Genomic DNA, 18,291 nt, shown 5'->3' with positions numbered 1-18,291 from the left:
GTCCAAATTAAAAAGCCAGTGGCCGGTCAGCACCCAAACGTGGGCTCCTCATCGCTTCAGTTCACTTGGCATTCTGTCAGCTCATTGGCCTCAAACCCGCTTCTATGTGAAACACCAGAGTAAGCAGTCTAGTTGAGCTGCGTCATGGATATAACATCCCTGCTATTCACAGTCAGCTCAGTCTACAAAACATAGCCTAGCTAATGCTACAGAACAGCTAACGCAGCCGGCTATCGCATGATGGCTTGTTAATCTGAAGAGCAACCTGAGGCTAGCTAGCTTCATTATAGAAAACATCATAACATACATATATATATATATATATATATAAATCTTTGTGAGTAAGTCAGCAGGTTTTCCAGCTAGTTATCCAGTCAGTAAGTCAGTCAGTGAATCAATTATTAATCAATTAGTGAATCAGTCAGATAAGAATTTAATGAGTCTGTCAGGGAATTAATCAGTCATTCAGTGAGTGAGTCAACCAGTAGGTCAGTGAATCAGTCGATCAATCACGTGAGTCCGGTGAGTAAATCAGTCAATCAGTGAATCAGTGAGTCTTTTAGTGGATCAATCAGCCAGTGAGCAAATCAGTCTGAATGCTTAGCCAGTCATTCAGACAGGTGGGAGTCAGTAAGTGAGTCAATCAGTCAGTTAGTGAATCAGTCAGTCAGTGAATGAATCCGTCTGCAAACCAGTCTGTAAGTTAGCCAGCCATTCAGTTCGTGAGTAAGTCAGTATATTGGTGGATCGGTCAATAAGGCAGTGAATCAATTAGTCAGTTGGTTTTTGAGTCAGTAACTTGGTGAATCAGTTACTCAGAAAGTTAACCCTTCAGTTAATCTGAGAGGTGGAAACAACCAGTCAGTGACTGAGTGTGTAAATCAGCTAGGCAATCGGTCACTGAATCTGTTAGTCGGTCAACCAATCAAACAATCGGTCAGTCAGGGAACCAGTCATTCAGTGAGTCAGTGGGTAAATGTGTCAGTCTGTGAATTAATCAAGCAGCTCGTCTGTCGGTGAATCACTCTGTGAGTTCATTTAGTTGGCGACAGTATTTCTCTGGTTCACTGAGCAGTCTAGCAAAAAAAAAAAGCTCCGGGAGCTTCTTAACTCTTCGCTGCACTTGCTTCCCGCCACCCCCCCCATAAGTCGGCGTATATTAAACCTCACAGGCAGGACGGCCAAATATTGGCTAGGAGATATTAAGGACAGCGGCTGTTTATGAGTGTGATAGGAGTAGCTGTTGGAGATGAAGCTGAAGGCAGTCTGCAGCGTCCGCCTGCGCCATGCTGGCATTTTGGCAGTGTCCAGGCGGCTAGTGAGAGCGGGCGAGTTAGCGCGAGAGAGAGAGGGAGAGGCCCTGCTTCAGGCACTGCTGTGACAGCACGCTTGGGGTTTGCTCATCAGGGGAAAACTGGAGCATATTTCACCAAACTCTGCTGATAAGAGCTCTCGTGCTCTGTCTTGAGAAATGAAAAAAAAGCCTAGCTCAGTCCGTTTTCGTTTTGGGAGGCCTCCTCCAGGAGAACTGTGACAGAATTGTCATTTCCTCTGATGCCGTTTGCCGCTCTGTATCCAATTTGGTCGTGGCGCGCACGTGTGTTTGTGCCTTTATCAGCAGCTGCGAGTGGATCCACCGTTCCTGATGTATATGCAACAGGACAATATGGCTGTATGTTATTTGTATGCTGGGACTGTGCGCGTGTGACGGCGCGAGCTTGAGTGTGTGCGCGATCGTGTCCCTCGCGCGGCCGCGGCTGTCCCTTCATTTCACGCTCTGCCGGCTCTGTGTGAATCCTCTTCCCTGGGCTCATTATCGGTCCTGTTCGCCGAGCACACGGCCAGGCCGGGCGCACCACAGCCCAATCATTATTCAAATATACGGAGGGTCAGCACAGACAGCTCCGCGAACCCCTGCATGTGTACTTATTACTTTGTGCACACAAATAACTAAGCAGACGTCAAAAACAGTGGATCGATGGCGCAGGCCGCGACGGACGTTCACAGGTTTTGATGGCTGCGGTCTGACTAATTGCCCTGGTTTTACCCTGTAGGTGACGTAATGGGAAAAAACATCGCACAAAGAGAGGCGTAGTTAGAGGATGAGCAAATCAGGTAACTGTTTGGCACCCCCGGGGTCAGATGGCCCCCCGGGGTCAGATGCCCCCCCAGGCTAAAGCTGTCAAGCTGAGGATGTTGAGGATGTTGACACCGTGTGGGTGTTGTTAATCTTGGTGGTGCTACACTGAGCGATGAAACACACCAGGCTCACTGGCAAAACTGCACTGACACTGATGCTTTAGATCGCCCACGAAAATGACCGACTTTTATTGCTGCCAGGATGAAGTGAAGCAGGAAAGTCTGAGTTACAGAACAGTGGGCTGTCTGGGAGGGTGTTTTTAATGTGGGGCCTACAGGGTTTTATTGCTTTGGGCTTCCAAAACTTCAGAAATGCCACCGTTGATGAGATCCTGTCTTGCAAGCTGTGCTGGTGTGGGGGGTATTGGCATGAGCAGGCGGGCCGTCTGCTGGTGGAATAACAGCATTAGGCTCACCATCTCCCCTCCTCGTTTCTCTTGGCAGAACCCAGCAGTGTCCAGGCGGCGGAGTTCGGCCACCTGCCCGACAACCTTACTGTGCTGGAAGGAGAGAGCATCATTCTGAGGTGACTACACGACTTCACACTTGCACGACTGTTCAGTTTGGAGTCAACGTTTAGATTAATAATTAACGGTCAGTTTATATAGAATACCCGTGTGGACTGAGCTACATGATTTTCAGTTTTTTTGCTCTAGTATTTCAGGTATTTAGTGGAAAACAAAGAGTATGAATTCTTCATGTTGTATAAATTGTGATTTATAAATTACAGCCTGTAAAGTTTCACAACGCTAGAATATTTCAGTCGTAGTAGCACTGCAGTTTACATTACATTCTTAACAAAAAGGGTTCTACATACTACTGAGAAGGGGTTCTTTGGCTTGTAACATGAGTGGAACCCTTTTTAGTGCTATAAAGAACTCTTTTCAAAGAGAGTTCTGCATAGAACCATCTACAGCACATTCTCCATCAACCTGAGGAACACTCTCATTATCAACAGCACGATCTCCATCAACCTGAGGAACCCTCTCATTATCAACAGCACGTTCTCCATCAACCTGAGGAACCCTCTCATTATCAACAGCACGATCTCCATCAATCTCAGGAACCCTTTCATTATCAACAGCACGTTCTCCATCAATCTCAGGAACCCTTTCATTATCAACAGCATATGTTCTCCATCAATCTGAAGACCCCTCTTGTTATCAACAGCACGTTGTCCCTCAATCTGAAGAACCCTCTCATTATCAATGGCACGTTGTCCCTCAATCTAAAGAAACCCTCTCATTATCAACAGCACATTGTCCCTCAATCTGAAGAACCCTCTCATTATCAATGGTACGTTGACCCTCAATCTGAAGAACCCTTTCATTATCAATGGCACGTTGTCCCTCAATCTAAAGAACCCTCTCATTATCAACAGCACGTTGTCCCTCAATCTGAAGAACCCTCTCATTATCAACAGCACGTTGTCCCTCAATCTGAAGAACCCTCTCATTATCAATGGCACGTTGTCCCTCAATCTGAAGAACCCTTTCATTATCAATGGCATGTTGTCCCTCAATCTGAAGAACCCTCTCATTATCAATGGAATGTTGTCCCTCAATCTAAAGAACCCTCATTATCAACTGCCTGTTGTCCCTCAGTCTGAAGAACTCTCTTATCAACCGCATGTTGTCCCTCAATCTGAAGAACCCTCTCATAATCAACAGCACGTTGTCCCTCAGTCTGAAGAACCCGCTCATAATCAACAGCACGTTGTCCCTCAGTCTGAAGAACCCTCTCATAATCAATGGCATGTTGTCCCTCAATCTGAAGAACCCTCTCATTATCAATGGCATGTTGTCCATCAATCTGAAGAACCCTCTCATAATCAACAGCACGTTGTCCCTCAGTCTGAAGAACCCTCTCATAATCAATGGCATGTTGTCCCTCAATCTGAAGAACCCTCTCATAATCAACAGCACGTTGTCCCTCAGTCTGAAGAACCCTTTCATTATCAATGGCATGTTGTCCCTCAATCTGAAGAACCCTCTCATTATCAACAGCACGTTGTCCCTCAATCTGAAGAACCCTTTCATGATGCAAAGAACATTTTAATCATGCAAAATGTTCTTTAAAGGGTTTGTGGTTATATATAGAACCATTTCCTTTATTTAAAAACTCTTAAGAGTGTATTTTTATGAATCTTAATTATTAAAATGATTAAAATGTAATTATTAGTAGAGGCCCAATGACTTTCTTATTTAGCAATGTTGCCATTAATTTCAGATTATTTAATGATTCCTCCTCTAAGCTGTTCCTCAAGTGCGCGCTCTCATCCGCAGTTCTCGTCAAGTCTCTCAGCCAAGTCTCGCGTGAATTGAAGGCGGGTTCAGGCGAGTCCCAGATCATCGGAGGAGGAAGATCTGCTCTTCCCTCCGAATTGCTACAAATCAAACGTTTGTGACACTCCAGATTTTCTCAAGAGAGATGGAGAATTTTGGTCGGGACAATTTGCAGCACATGCCCGCTGCTATAAACAGGCAGCACGACTAACATAAAGGAGCAGAATGTAAAGCTGACCGCGGTTTAAAGTGGCCACTGCAGTCCAAACTGAAAATATTGGAGACAGTTGTCTGCCCCGCCCCTACGCCCCAGACTCTAAGCTCACACAGGTTGCCAGATTGAGGACTCTGAACCCAAACGATCGAGCACAACGTTAGACATTGACGATGGCAAGTGTTCTGCGCTGGACGTTGATCAGCTAATGTGCAGCTAATGCTTGCAGTGTTTTTACTGTTTGTAAATTAGAAACTATGAATTTTTTGTGGTACAATAGTGAAAGCTAAGCTAAAGCCCACTGCTCTGAAAATGCTCGCTGTTTTAAATGAAGCTAAACTCAGCTTCTCGTAACTGCTGCACTGTTTAAGGCTGAATGGGAAAATTCAAACAAGAAGCTGGTGAAGACGAAGCCGCCTTCAGCCTCGTCTGCCTTAATAATCCAGCTGCACACACCAAACTAGTAGCTGCTAATTAACCGGCTGCTTATTAGTCCTTTTTTAGCAGTTACCAGGCACATTTTCTACATTTTGCATCATTTTAGCAACATTTGTGCAACATTTTAGTTCTTTATTATTATTATGATCTATTATTATTATTTGGTGTTATGTGCAACCGACTTCTCTAGAGGTGTGGAAAAAGGTTTTTTTTTTCTTCAAATTTTTGCATAATTAAAAGGTTGAGAAGTAAACAAAATCATCCAGAGTGGTTTGGTGTGAAACGCTCTGTTCTAGATAAACTCAGTCAGAGCCGTTCCCAGTGGTGGTGATAGGAACCAGACGTCCCCCTCTAAAAGCTCCTCACAGTGGTGGTGATGGGAACCAGACGTCCCTCTAAAAGCTCCTCACAGTGGTGGTGATGGGAACCAGACGTCCCTCTAAAAGCTCCTCACAGTGGTGATGATAGGAACCAGACGTCCCTCTAAAAGCTCCTCACAGTGGTGATGATGGGAACCAGACGTCCCTCTAAAAGCTCCTACAGAAAGTTCCTACATGAACTGGTTCTGAATTCACTGCCTGATGACTGAGACGCTGTTTTATGAGAGTTTAGAGAACTTCAACTCCATTCATGGTGGAGGGAGACATGCAGGGCGCCGTGCGGCAAAATAGTCCCCAAAGAAAACTCATTATTCCAGATTTTCCACTGTTTTCCATCATCAGCATTCCATATAAACTCACTGCATTCCATATAAACTCCATATAAACTCAAACTGGTGTTTCTGGATGGTAAATAAAGTGTCTATATCTGTGTTGTAGTCATGGCGACGCCTGGTTCCCATCACCACCACTGTAAAGACGTGAGCTGCTTTAGAGTTTTATCTAGGTGATTCTAAACTGGACACTTCATACATCAGTCCATCGGCCCTCCGTCTGATTGAATCCGTCTCAGATCTGTCAGGCGGTTGTCTCAGTTTTGTTATTTTTCTTGTTTTTATAGTTTAATTCCTCTCCCTCTAGTTTCCTGTTTGTCACTTCGCCTCACACAGACAGAAACAACTTGGTTTCAGGCTATGAGCCAACAATTGAAGTCCTGTACTGCCTGTCAGATGCCATTCCACCTAGCAGGAGCGGAAGTATTCTAACAGCCAGCATTCAGCCCTCGTGCAGCCGCTCTCGCGCTCTTTAGTATTCCAAACACTCACCCGCGCAGAGCCAACGAGCTCTGATTTGATATCATGATGCGACGAGTGAAAGTCAAAGTCGACATGAATTGGGGCACTGTGATCTCTTGAGGTTTTCACCCAGAGATGTGCCGCTTTCCGCGCCTGTGACAGAACAGCACTCACTGCTGACATCTAGTGGAGGACACTAAAACAAAAACATGGAGCTCTTCTGTTAAATCGAGGCTGATTTGTTAGCAGGGTGTTATGTGTCATCATCTCAGAGTCACAGGGCTCATCAAACAAGTGTCATCGAGAAGGAAAACGGAGGGTTCCTTCAGGGCAGCACGAGCTGATATTTGCGGACACCAGTTTGTCATGAGGGGTGTAGAAATGCGTCTGTAGGTGGTGATTCAGCTACACTGACTTTAGATTCGATTCTCACTGGCTATAATAATACTCAATAGCATGGGCTTGGTTTTTGGCCTGGGGTGTTTTCATGCATAAAGCACTTCAAAATATAGGACGTGGACAAAATAACGGAAACACGTGGGCCATCTTATCGGAAACACCTGCCAAGTTTGAACACCCTCCATAGTGAACACACTCATGCACATTTTAACACACTGCTTATTTAACATACTAGATATGTACTAAAATACACTAAAATATATGGTGTGCCATAACTTCTGCACAGATCTCATTTATCCAACATATTAAATTCAGCAAATAAACAGTAAGTATCCATTAAAATGTGCAGAGGTGTATGATGGATGTGTGTTAACTCATTTTCACTTGAAATTCTACTTAATGGCGTTTGACCAGGGGTACCCAAACTTTTGAACACGACTGTAAGTCATATTTCTCATTATTGTAAGAATATATAAAATCATATAAAATGACCTGCCAGTCCAATAAGATATTTTAGCTACATGTAATTACTTGAAACAATTTAAAGCTTCTTATGTTCATTACTTATTTGCATAAAACAAGTGAAATTGGATTATGTTTAAACAGTTTCAGGGTCAGAAATATTAGTGTTAGTACCAGGAGTACCCAAACTTCTGAACATAAATTAGTAACATTTCTCATAATTGTAAGAATGTGAAAAATGATGCGATCTGCCGAAGAAATAAGATATTTTAACCACATAAAATAACTTAAAACAAGTTCAAAGGTCTTGCTGCACACGTTATTCGACGATATAAGACTGTAATAATCTTATTTTGTTCATGTAACATTTTTATATGAGAAATATTCCTGACTACATTCACTGGCTAAGACGGCTAAAATCGGGGAAGCTGAAGCCTTGCCGGAATGTTCTGCTGTTGCCCCAGACTGGGGTAGAATTCTCCGCCACTCCTCCACTGAAAACAATGGAATATCAGATTTGTCACTGACCGTCTAGCATCATAACGTAAACGCAGCTTAAGTGGATTACTGACTGACCGTGTGCTCGCTGTTACCGCACTGACACCGTATCCTCATATCCCGCTCCTCACAGATGTAAGATCGATGAAGAAGTTACCCACAAGGCCTGGCTGAACCGCTCCAACATCCTGTTCGCGGGGACGGATAAGTGGTCACTGGATTCGCGGGTGTCTCTGGTCAACAGTAACGACAGCGACTTCTCCATTCAGATCGAGCGAGTGGCCGTGACGGACGAGGGTCCGTACACCTGCAGCTTCCAGGCACGGAACCAGCCCCGCATTGCACACGTCTACCTCATCGTCCAGGGTGAGTCTTTTATATATCAATTTTTATATTAAAAATGAAAACTGCAGATGTCCTTGCAAACGGAGGTTTGGTCTGGGCAATAGCTTGAAAAATATTTATTTTGCGATTCAAAACGCAGCCCCATGTTTTTTTCACTACCAAAAAGTTTTAATCCACAGCTGAAGGCTTATTTTAGCCACACCCCTGTATTTAGAGTAGAAGTGAGAATTTAATAAAGAATATTATAATTTATGTGTTTAAAGTTCTGTTTACTCATCATTTACTGCCTGGTGTTTTTGAGTATTGCTTAAAGTGAGCTAAAATTGCCACTACTGAAAGAGTCAGTACTGAAACAGACTCTACTGAAAGAGTCAGTAGTGCAACAGACTCTACTGAAACAGTCACTAGTGCAACAGTCAGTAATGAAACAGACCCTATTGAAACAGACAATACTGAAACAGACACTACTGAAAGAGTCAGTAGTGCAACAGTCAGTAATGAAACAGACACTACTGAAACACACACTACTGAAACAGTACTGAAATAGGCAGTAGAGAAACAGACACTAGTGAAAAACACTACTGAAACAGACACTACTGAAACAGACACTACTGAAAAACACTACTGAAACGGTCACTACTGAAACAGTCAGTACTGAAACAGACACTACTGAAACAGACACTACTGAAAAACACTACTGAAACGGTCACTACTGAAACAGTCAGTACTGAAACAGACACTACTGAAAAACACTACTGAAACAGTCACTACTGAAACAGACACTACTGAAACGGTCACTACTGAAACAGACACTACTGAAACAGTCAGTACTGAAACAGACTCTACTGAAACAGTCACTAGTGCAACAGTCAGCAATGAAACAGACACTACTGAAACAGTCAGTACTGAAACAGACACTACTGAAAGACTCTACTGAAACAGTCAGTACTGAAACAGACTCTACTGAAACAGTCACTAGTGCAACATTCAGTAATAAAACAGACACTACTGAAACAGACACTAAGGAAAGAGTCAGTAGTGCAACAGTCAGTAATGAAACAGACACTACTGAAACAGTACTGAAATAGTCAGTACTGAAACAGTCACTACTGAAACAGACACTACTGAAACAGTCAGTACTGAAACGGTCACTACTGAAAGAGTCAGTAGTGCAACAGTCAGTAATGAAACAGACACTACTGAAAGAGTCAGTAGTGCAACAGTCAGTAATGAAACAAACACTACTGAAACAGACACTACTGAAACAGTACTGAAATAGTCAGTACTGAAACAGTCACTACTGAAACAATCAGTACTGAAAAAGACACTACTGAAATGGTCACTACTGAAACACTCACTACTGAAACAGACACTACTGAAACAGTGACTACTGAAACAGTACTGAAATAGTCAGTACTGAAACAGACACTACTGAAACATTGACTACTGAAACAGACACTACTAAAACGGTCACTACTGAAACAGACACTACTGAAACGGTCACTACTGAAACAGACACTACTGAAACAGTCACTAATAAAACTTTACCAAATGTTTCCGTAGTATTATGATTGTTTCTGTATTGTGCTGTAAGTGGGATGTGCAATCATTAATTTGAATGAAATAAACATAAAGCAAAAGACTTTTAGCCCCAAATCCAAGTCAGTCCAAAGTCCAAAATGTGTTTTGAACTCTCACTTTGAACCAGATAAGATAAGATAAGGTAACCTGTTATTAGTCCCACAGTGTGGAAATAGTAGAAGTAGGAGTTGGTTAGTCTGCGTTTAGTTCAAATGGTTTTCATCAGTTTGCTGTGAAGATGATTCCCGGAACGTTCTCATCAGTGGTCACATAGCCGAGGATATGTATCCCGTCTGGGAGCACATTTGAAAGTAGCTCGGATCTGATTCGAAACACTTCAGATTTCTGCGTTCACACCGCTCTGAAAAAGTCTGATCGCAGAACGCAGCCATAGTGAACAACTGAGCCAACAAAGCCAAGCGGCACACAGGGAACGGAGAGAGGGGGCGCTGTTGGGTTAGTGGGGCAGCTTCGGTGGAGCGCTTGACTGGATATTAGAGCACAAAACTGGTGCCAAGTCCAAAATTTCCCCCCTAATCTCTACACCCTACATTCCAAACTCGGGACCACTAAATATGGGGAACAGAATTTGTGATAGCAGCAAATGATTTATACAAGTTTGCTCATCACTTGCACACAATGCATTATGGGTATAATCCCCTAGGGAACATCAGTCGTACACTACTTACTGTGGTGCATTGTGGGATTGTTTGAGTGCACTGTTTTTTGGACACCACTGCAAAATGATGTAACCACAAATTGCACTAAATAGAAAACGGGGCACGGTTTTGGGCACAGCTAGGGACTACGCCAATCGTCACGGCAACGGCAGAGTGACAGGAAGTGTGAGTGATCCTGAGTGACGTAATTTACTGCCGTCTGACAGCGCTGGTGATGGATGGCGGACCCTCACCCCCAGAAAACATGTCAATCGTTATGTATATTGTATTTTCTGCATTGTGTTGCGCCGTAATAGCAGAGGTGGCTTTAGGAAAATGAAAAATGGACTCTGGAGCGTGATTCGGCCGCGCCACGCTGCAGTAAAGAGGGGTGTCGGGGCGGGTGGTGGGTGGGCTTCCTTTTTTTTCCCCACAATGCTTTCGAGCAACTTTAGAGCCATTCAATGTGCCAAACACACCTCAGTGCACGCAGCTTTTCTGTGGGCTGTACAGAGACATGATCGTATTTGTTTGATACTTTGCTGCCCTCAATTTTAAGTCTTCATATGATATCACAGAAAAATAATTACACCCTCGAGACACGGCACCAGCAGGAATGACCCTGCAGCGGGTCCAATTTTGGCTTTATCGTTAAAAGTGGCTTTTGTCCAGCAAAAAGCTGGGAAAAGCAGGGGGGGTCTGCTGGAGAATGCCTTGCAGTGTGAATTCCTTGGCTATATTCATTACAGCGGCGATGATAGAGCGTTTAGATTCAGGGGCCATCTGTGTTATTTGTCTAGCATTATGCACAGGCCTTCACAACAGGCTTTCAGCACAACACAACAGCTTATGGCTGAGGTTGTTTGGAACGGGAGGAAGACAAGAAACCGGTCTGAGTGGTACTTGAGTGAAAGTGCTCAGACAGTTTTGGGCTGGACTGATCCGTCATGTAGGCTGTAAACAAGTCGGCTCACCCCTTAAATTGTGAAACAGAACATCTGAGGGTCCCCCAGCAAAGCAGGATGTTCAGGCCGAGGAAATCACCTTAAATCACGTCAGTTTAGTTCATATTTTGGGGGGGGGGTTGCTGTTAGAATATCATGTCTAAACAAACTCTTTTCCTGTAAGTAAAACTGTTTTATTCTTCAGGCTGAAAAAAAGTGAAAACCTTTAGAAATAAGCGTAACATTTTACTTTGAAGGGTGTGTACATAACACACTCATAACACCTTATATAAACACTTCATAACATGTTCATGAATGTGTAAATCAGCTTTTATAAACATGTTTTACATGATATTGGTATGGAGTCATTCTACTGAGATACATTTTTTCAAAATAAAAGTCTTCATGTTTTATTTTGCAAAACTATTGTTTTCAGGAAAACTCCTCAATTCTGGACAGCCAAAATAAAAATGACCTGGCCTTATCCCTTGGGTCAACATACTTTTACAGTGAGACTTGTTTCATGCATACTTCGTTTCTTCTCTTCAGCATTTGTTGCTTATCAGTGTCACTCTACTATATATACATATACACATATATGACTGTATTTACTATATGGCAGAGGTGGACGAAGTACACAAACCATGTACTTGAGTTAAAGTCGAGACACCCAAGGTAAAATATTCCTCCAGTAAAAGTAGAAGTTCCTCCCTTTAGACCTCCACTTGAGTAAAAGTACTAAAGTATTTACCTTCAAATGTACTTAAGTACAACCCCAATTCCAATGAAGTTGGGACGATGAATCAGTTTCACCTGATCTGCTGCTTTGCCTCAGTTGTAATCGCTTGACTTGGACAAAGTGAGTTTCACCACTGCTGACCACGCGAAGAGCGTTTTTCAAGGTTGAACTGACCGTATTCTTCACAGCCCAACAGATACAGAATAATTAATAGTAGTTAATAACTGGAATAATAAGTCTTGTGATTAATAACTGAGTAATCAGTTTGACATTTCAGTGATTAATCTAGGCTTTGATGTGCTTTTTCTTCAGTGCCAGCCAGGATAGTGAACATCTCTCAGGATAAATCGGTCAACGAGGGCGACGACGTGAACCTGTTCTGCCTGGCGGTGGGACGGCCCGAACCCACCATCACCTGGAAGGACTTCAGATGTGAGCCGCTTGCCAGTTTAAGCCAGGATTTCGCAGCCATCTCACAATCGCATCACACATAATTACAGCCATAACCAGCGCGATAATCATCAACATCTGTCATCATCTCTGCTGCCACTGTCGCCACAATCGCCGCGATACTAATAATCATGTTTGTCATTAAGGCACTATTTATAACTTCCATCATCATCGATATAAATCACATTCATTACGGGTGGCCGTGATGGAGCACCTATTAGAACTCATTACGGTCCGATGTTTTTCGCGAGAAATATGACTGTTCGTCAGGCCGGTTGGCAACCTGGTTGGAAACCAGTCGTTTATTTTTCATTCTGAACGCTCGTCCTCTGGAAGCTCAGCTGTGGCTCCGCTTACTCTGCCAGGAAACAGAGCTAGACCCACTTCAGTCTCAGATTCAGACCCGAGGGACAAGTTTACATACTCTCACATAAACACTGTCGCAGCAAGCAAACAACCAAAAAAAAGCATCTAACAAGCTCATGCAAGATCTAGGAGAAGTGGGAATCGCTACCGTAGATTAAAAATTAATAAAGGAGATGGAGAGGGCCAACACGCTGAAGAAAAATGATCTGCAGCCATGTTTTGATACGTTTTATCCTTTTTAATCGAGATCTGAATACAAAGTTTGGGCTGCACAAGGTCAAGTCTGTAGAGTAGTATACAGACAGCTGAACAGCTGGTGGTGTGTTAGTGTGTGTTGTGCTGGTCTGAGTGGATCAGACACAGCAGAGCTGCTGGAGTTTTTAAACACTGTGTCCACTCACTGTCCACTCTATTAGACACTCCTACCTTGTCGGTCCACCTTGTAGATGTAAAGTCAGAGACGACAGCTCATCTGCAGCTACACAGTTTGTGTTGGTCATCCTCTAGTCCTTCATCAGTGGTCACAGGACGCTGCCCACAGGACACTGTTGGCTGGATATTTTTGGTTGGTGGACTATTCTCAGTCCAGCAGAGACACTGAAGTGTTCTTTTCTCTTCTCTCTGTAATACTGATTGTTCTGTAAAGCTGCTTTGTGACAACACCTGTTGTAAAAAGCGCTATATAAATAAATTTTGCTTGCTTGCTTGATAAAAACTCCAGCAGCACTGCTGTGTCTGATCCACTCACACCATCACCACCACCACGTCAGTGTCACTGCAGTGCTGAGAATGACCCATCACCCAAATAGTACCTGCTCTGTGAGGGTCCATGGGGGTCCTGACCACTGAAGAACAGGGTAACAGAGTATCAGAGAAACAGATGGACTACAGTCTGTAACTGTAGAACTACAGAGTGCAGCTATACGGTCAGTGGAGCTGATAAAGTGGACAACATACAATCCACTGTGGTTTGTAGCCCACAGTTGCAGCATCTTGTCCACAACGTCTCACCACAGTCACATGGCTCATATGAGATTCTTAACCCTTTAAAATCCCAGGCGTATTACATACTAAGGCTTATTACTTAGTAATTACAGGGTCTTCAGTGCAAACTGGTTGAGCTATTCATAGGTTATAGAAGTGTGTAATAGAACTTTGGGCCCACTGGCCATTTAAAGGTTTGAATTAGACTAGATCAGTGGTGCGAACAATATTTACCCAACAAGTACAACCTCAATCTTATCCTCGTCAGGCGTGCACAGGGCTTTCTGCCCATTAATATCGCTTAATGAATGTTCGCAGTGATCTACCCCGAGTGATAGCCAGATGTTTTCAGACACAGTCATTGAATGCAATGTTTTTACGAGTCAGCTTTGCCAGCATTTATGCGTCGATCGTTGATCTCATACCAAGAAAAAATGTCTTCTGTTTCTATTTCGCCTTTGTGCTTGGCCTCACAGCGTGATGCTTTCACTTAAAGCGACCAGATATCAGTGAAGCAGTAGGAAACCATCAGGGCCTTACACTTCTTTAGAGCAGGCTTAATGAACTCTCTGAAATTCACCAAGGCAGGGACAAGTCTTGTGAGAACAAACATCTTTTTAGGTCATCTGGAGGTTCTAGATACATCACTGAGTGTGAAAACGAGCAGTACCATAACCAGGTTTCAGGCAGTTCAAGCAGGACTCTTTACTTAAAACTGTAAAACTGCAGCATACAAGGTAAAATATCTCGCTGCTGTCGGAACAAAACCTCATATCTCCAAAACGGTCACTTTTCAGGAGAAGGAAAAAACCTACTTTACTTTTAATGGATGTCAATGGAACCAGAATTTTTTTGGGGGCTGTTTCTTTTGGTCCATTCATCATGAAATTTACACTCAATGTAAAGAACAACAGGCGTTTTCACTTTATGCCAAAAACTGAAAAATGTCAAAAACGGAGATACGAGGTTTCGTTCCGACAGCAGCGATATTTATGTTGGGACACGTATTACAAGTTTTGAAATGTCCACATCTAATCTAGAACAGCCGAAACATGTTTATGTTGAGAGTCATTAGCCTACTGCTAACATGCTACTAGGATCCCATGAAGGTGCTGGCCAAATTAGCATAGAAGGTTTTTTTTTTACCTTATTTTTAACATTTTGGTGTTCGTGGATCAATCTGAACACCAGAATCTCAACAATCTCAATCTGAACACCAGAATCTCAACAATCTCAATCTGAACGCTAGAATCTCAACAATCTCAATCTGAACACCAGAATCTCAACAATCTCAATCTGAACACTAGAATCTCAACAATCTCAATCTGAACTCTAGAATCTCAACAATCTCAATCTGAACGCCAGAATCTCAACAATCTCAATCTGAACACGAGAATCTCAACAATCTCAATCTGAACACTAGAATCTCAACAATCTCAATCTGAACGCCAGAATCTCAACAATCTCAATCTGAACACGAGAATCTCAACAATCTCAATCTGAACACCAGAATCTCAACAATCTCAATCTGAACGCCAGAATCTCAACAATCTCAATCTGAACACGAGAATCTCAACAATCTCAATCTGAACACGAGAATCTCAACAATCTCAATCTGAACACTAGAATCTCAACAATCTCAGTCTGAACACGAGAATCTCAACAATCTCAGTCTGAACACGAGAATCTCAACAATCTCAATCTGAACACCAGAATCTCAACAATCTCAATCTGAACACGAGAATCTCAACAATCTCAATCTGAACACTAGAATCTCAACAATCTCAATCTGAACACGAGAATCTCAACAATCTCAATCTGAACACGAGAATCTCAACAATCTCAATCTGAACACCAGAATCTCAACAATCTCAATCTGAACACCAGAATCTCAACAATCTCAATCTGAACACGAGAATCTCAACAATCTCAATCTGAACACCAGAATCTCAACAATCTCAATCTGAACACCAGAATCTCAACAATCTCAATCTGAACACGAGAATCTCAACAATCTCAATCTGAACGCTAGAATCTCAACAATCTCAATCTGAACGCTAGAATCTCAACAATCTCAATCTGAACACCAGAATCTCAACAATCTCAATCTGAACACCAGAATCTCAACAATCTCAATCTGAACACGAGAATCTCAACAATCTCAATCTGAACACCAGAATCTCAACAATCTCAATCTGAACACGAGAATCTCAACAATCTCAATCTGAACACGAGAATCTCAACAATCTCAATCTGAACACTAGAATCTCAACAATCTCAATCTGAACACTAGAATCTCAACAAACTCAATCTGAACACTAGAATCTCAACAATCTCAATCTGAACACTAGAATCTCAACAAACTCAATCTGAACACTAGAATCTCAACAAACTCAATCTGAACACCAGAATCTCAACAAACTCAATCTGAACTCTAGAATCTCAACAATCTCTATCTGAACACTAGAATCTCAACAATCTCAATCTGAACACTAGAATCTCAACCATCTCAATCTGAACGCCAGAATCTCAACAAACTCAATCTGAACACTAGAATCCCAACAATCTCAATCTGAACGCCAGAATCTCAACAAACTCAATCTGAACGCCAGAATCTCAACAATCTCAATCTGAACACTAGAATCTCAACAATCTCAATCTGAACTCTAGAATCTCAACAATCTCAATCTGAACACTAGAATCTCAACAATCTCAATCTGAACTCTAGAATCTCAACAAACTCAATCTGAACACGAGAATCTCAACAATCTCAATCTGATCACTAGAATCTCAACAAACTCAATCTGATCACTAGAATCTCAACAAACTCAATCTGAACACTAGAATCTCAACAAACTCAATCTGAACGCCAGAATCTCAACAATCTCAATCTGAACACCAGAATCTCAACAATCTCAATCTGAACACTAGAATCTCAACAAACTCAATCTGAACACTAGAATCCCAACAATCTCAATCTGAACGCTAGAATCTCAACAATCTCAATCTGAACACCAGAATCTCAACAATCTCAATCCGAACACTAGAATCTCAACAATCTCAATCTGAACTCTAGAATCTCAACAATCTCAATCTGAATGCTAGAATCTCAACAATCTCAATCTGAACACCAGAATCTCAACAAACTCAATCTGAACGCTAGAATCTCAACAATCTCAATCTGAACTCTAGAATCTCAACAATCTCAATCTGAATGCTAGAATCTCAACAATCTCAATCTGAACACCAGAATCTCAACAAACTCAATCTGAACACGAGAATCTCAGCAATCTCAATCTGAACACGAGAATCTCAACAATCTCAATCTGATCACTAGAATCTCAACAAACTCAATCTGAACACCAGAATCTCAACAAACTCAATCTGAACGCTAGAATCTCAACAATCTCAATCTGATCACTAGAATCTCAACAAACTCAATCTGAACGCCAGAATCTCAACAATCTCAGTCTGAACACGAGAATCTCAACAATCTCAATCTGAACACGAGAATCTCAACAATCTCAGTCTGAACACGAGAATCTCAACAATCTCAATCTGAACACAAGAATCTCAACAATCTCAATCTGAACACTAGAATCTCAACAATCTCAATCTGAACACTAATCTTAACAATCGGCGCAATTTATTTATATAACGAGGCTAACCGGACGACTGATTTAGCGAATGCTAAAGCTTCAGCCTCAGGACTCCCGAGGATACTGAAAGTGAAGGTGTGCTTTTTAATTCAAAATATTGACCGATTATGTTGCTATTAATTAGTTTTTTGATCAGCTTCTGGAGGCATGATGAGCACATGCCTACATAGCTACCAAACTGGCCACATGCACATTAAACTTCATCAGAAGCAGCTGCAGTAATCTGTCTCATTCAACAGACTCATGCATAATCACATACACCAGGACAAAAAAAGACTCTCATATCTAATTAGCATCCCTACCTCCAGTGTATCAATCAATCCCTGGTGTGCACCAGTTAATTTAATTACATGTCCATCTGTTCCACTATATGTCTTGTTTCCAGCGTGTTTCCGTTCCGCTGATTTCTCTTTGCATCGGTTAATTTCCAGCGTGAAGCCATTAGCCGCTGTAGCTTCCATGCCAGAGCTATGGGACGCATATCTAAAGACTAATCCCTTATGGTCTGTCCATTGTACTACATGCTATTCTCGCTGTCCTCTAAACAGGCCTTGTTATCAGGAGTGTCCTGTGTGTATGGCAGGGTGTGGCTACTTTTCTGAAGGCTTGTTTTCTGAAGTGCTGTTTCTCGCAATGTGATGTGCCCTGGAAAGCCTTGACAGGCCAAATGCCAGCTCCATAGCACCACCTAGGGCCCTTGAGGGTCCAACAGGCCAACACCCAGCTCCCTACCTTACCTAAGTCCCCTAGAGGGTGCCAGCAGGGCAGTGCACAGTTCCCTGTTGCCACTTAGTGCCCAGGCAGGCAGTGACAGGCCAGATGCCAGCTTTCTTGCCCCTCTTGGACAACAGGCCAACACCCAGCTTCCTAATGCTCTCTAGTGCCCCAGAGGGCATTGTTAGGCCGATGTCCAGCTCTCCACCACACCTCAGTCCCTCAGTGGCTACCAACAGGC

At 42.7% G+C, this 18,291-nt stretch overlaps 1 protein-coding gene across 1 annotated transcript in view; it reads left to right on the top strand.

Annotated features, from left to right (window-relative positions):
- Positions 1-18,291, top strand: part of iglon5 (IgLON family member 5) — a 258,665-nt gene that overhangs the window by 222,823 nt on the left and 17,551 nt on the right. Inside the window, exons 2-4 of the mRNA XM_017722925.2 lie at positions 2,584-2,665; positions 7,743-7,975; positions 12,190-12,309. Coding sequence (XP_017578414.1) covers positions 2,584-2,665; positions 7,743-7,975; positions 12,190-12,309 — 435 coding nt within the window. The remainder of the gene's footprint in view (positions 1-2,583; positions 2,666-7,742; positions 7,976-12,189; positions 12,310-18,291) is intronic.

This window comes from Pygocentrus nattereri, chromosome 24 (assembly GCF_015220715.1).
Source record: "Pygocentrus nattereri isolate fPygNat1 chromosome 24, fPygNat1.pri, whole genome shotgun sequence".
Taxonomy (NCBI): domain Eukaryota; kingdom Metazoa; phylum Chordata; class Actinopteri; order Characiformes; family Serrasalmidae; genus Pygocentrus; species Pygocentrus nattereri.
Note: the sequence above shows the minus strand (reverse complement) of the source record. Positions and strands in the feature narration are given on the sequence as shown.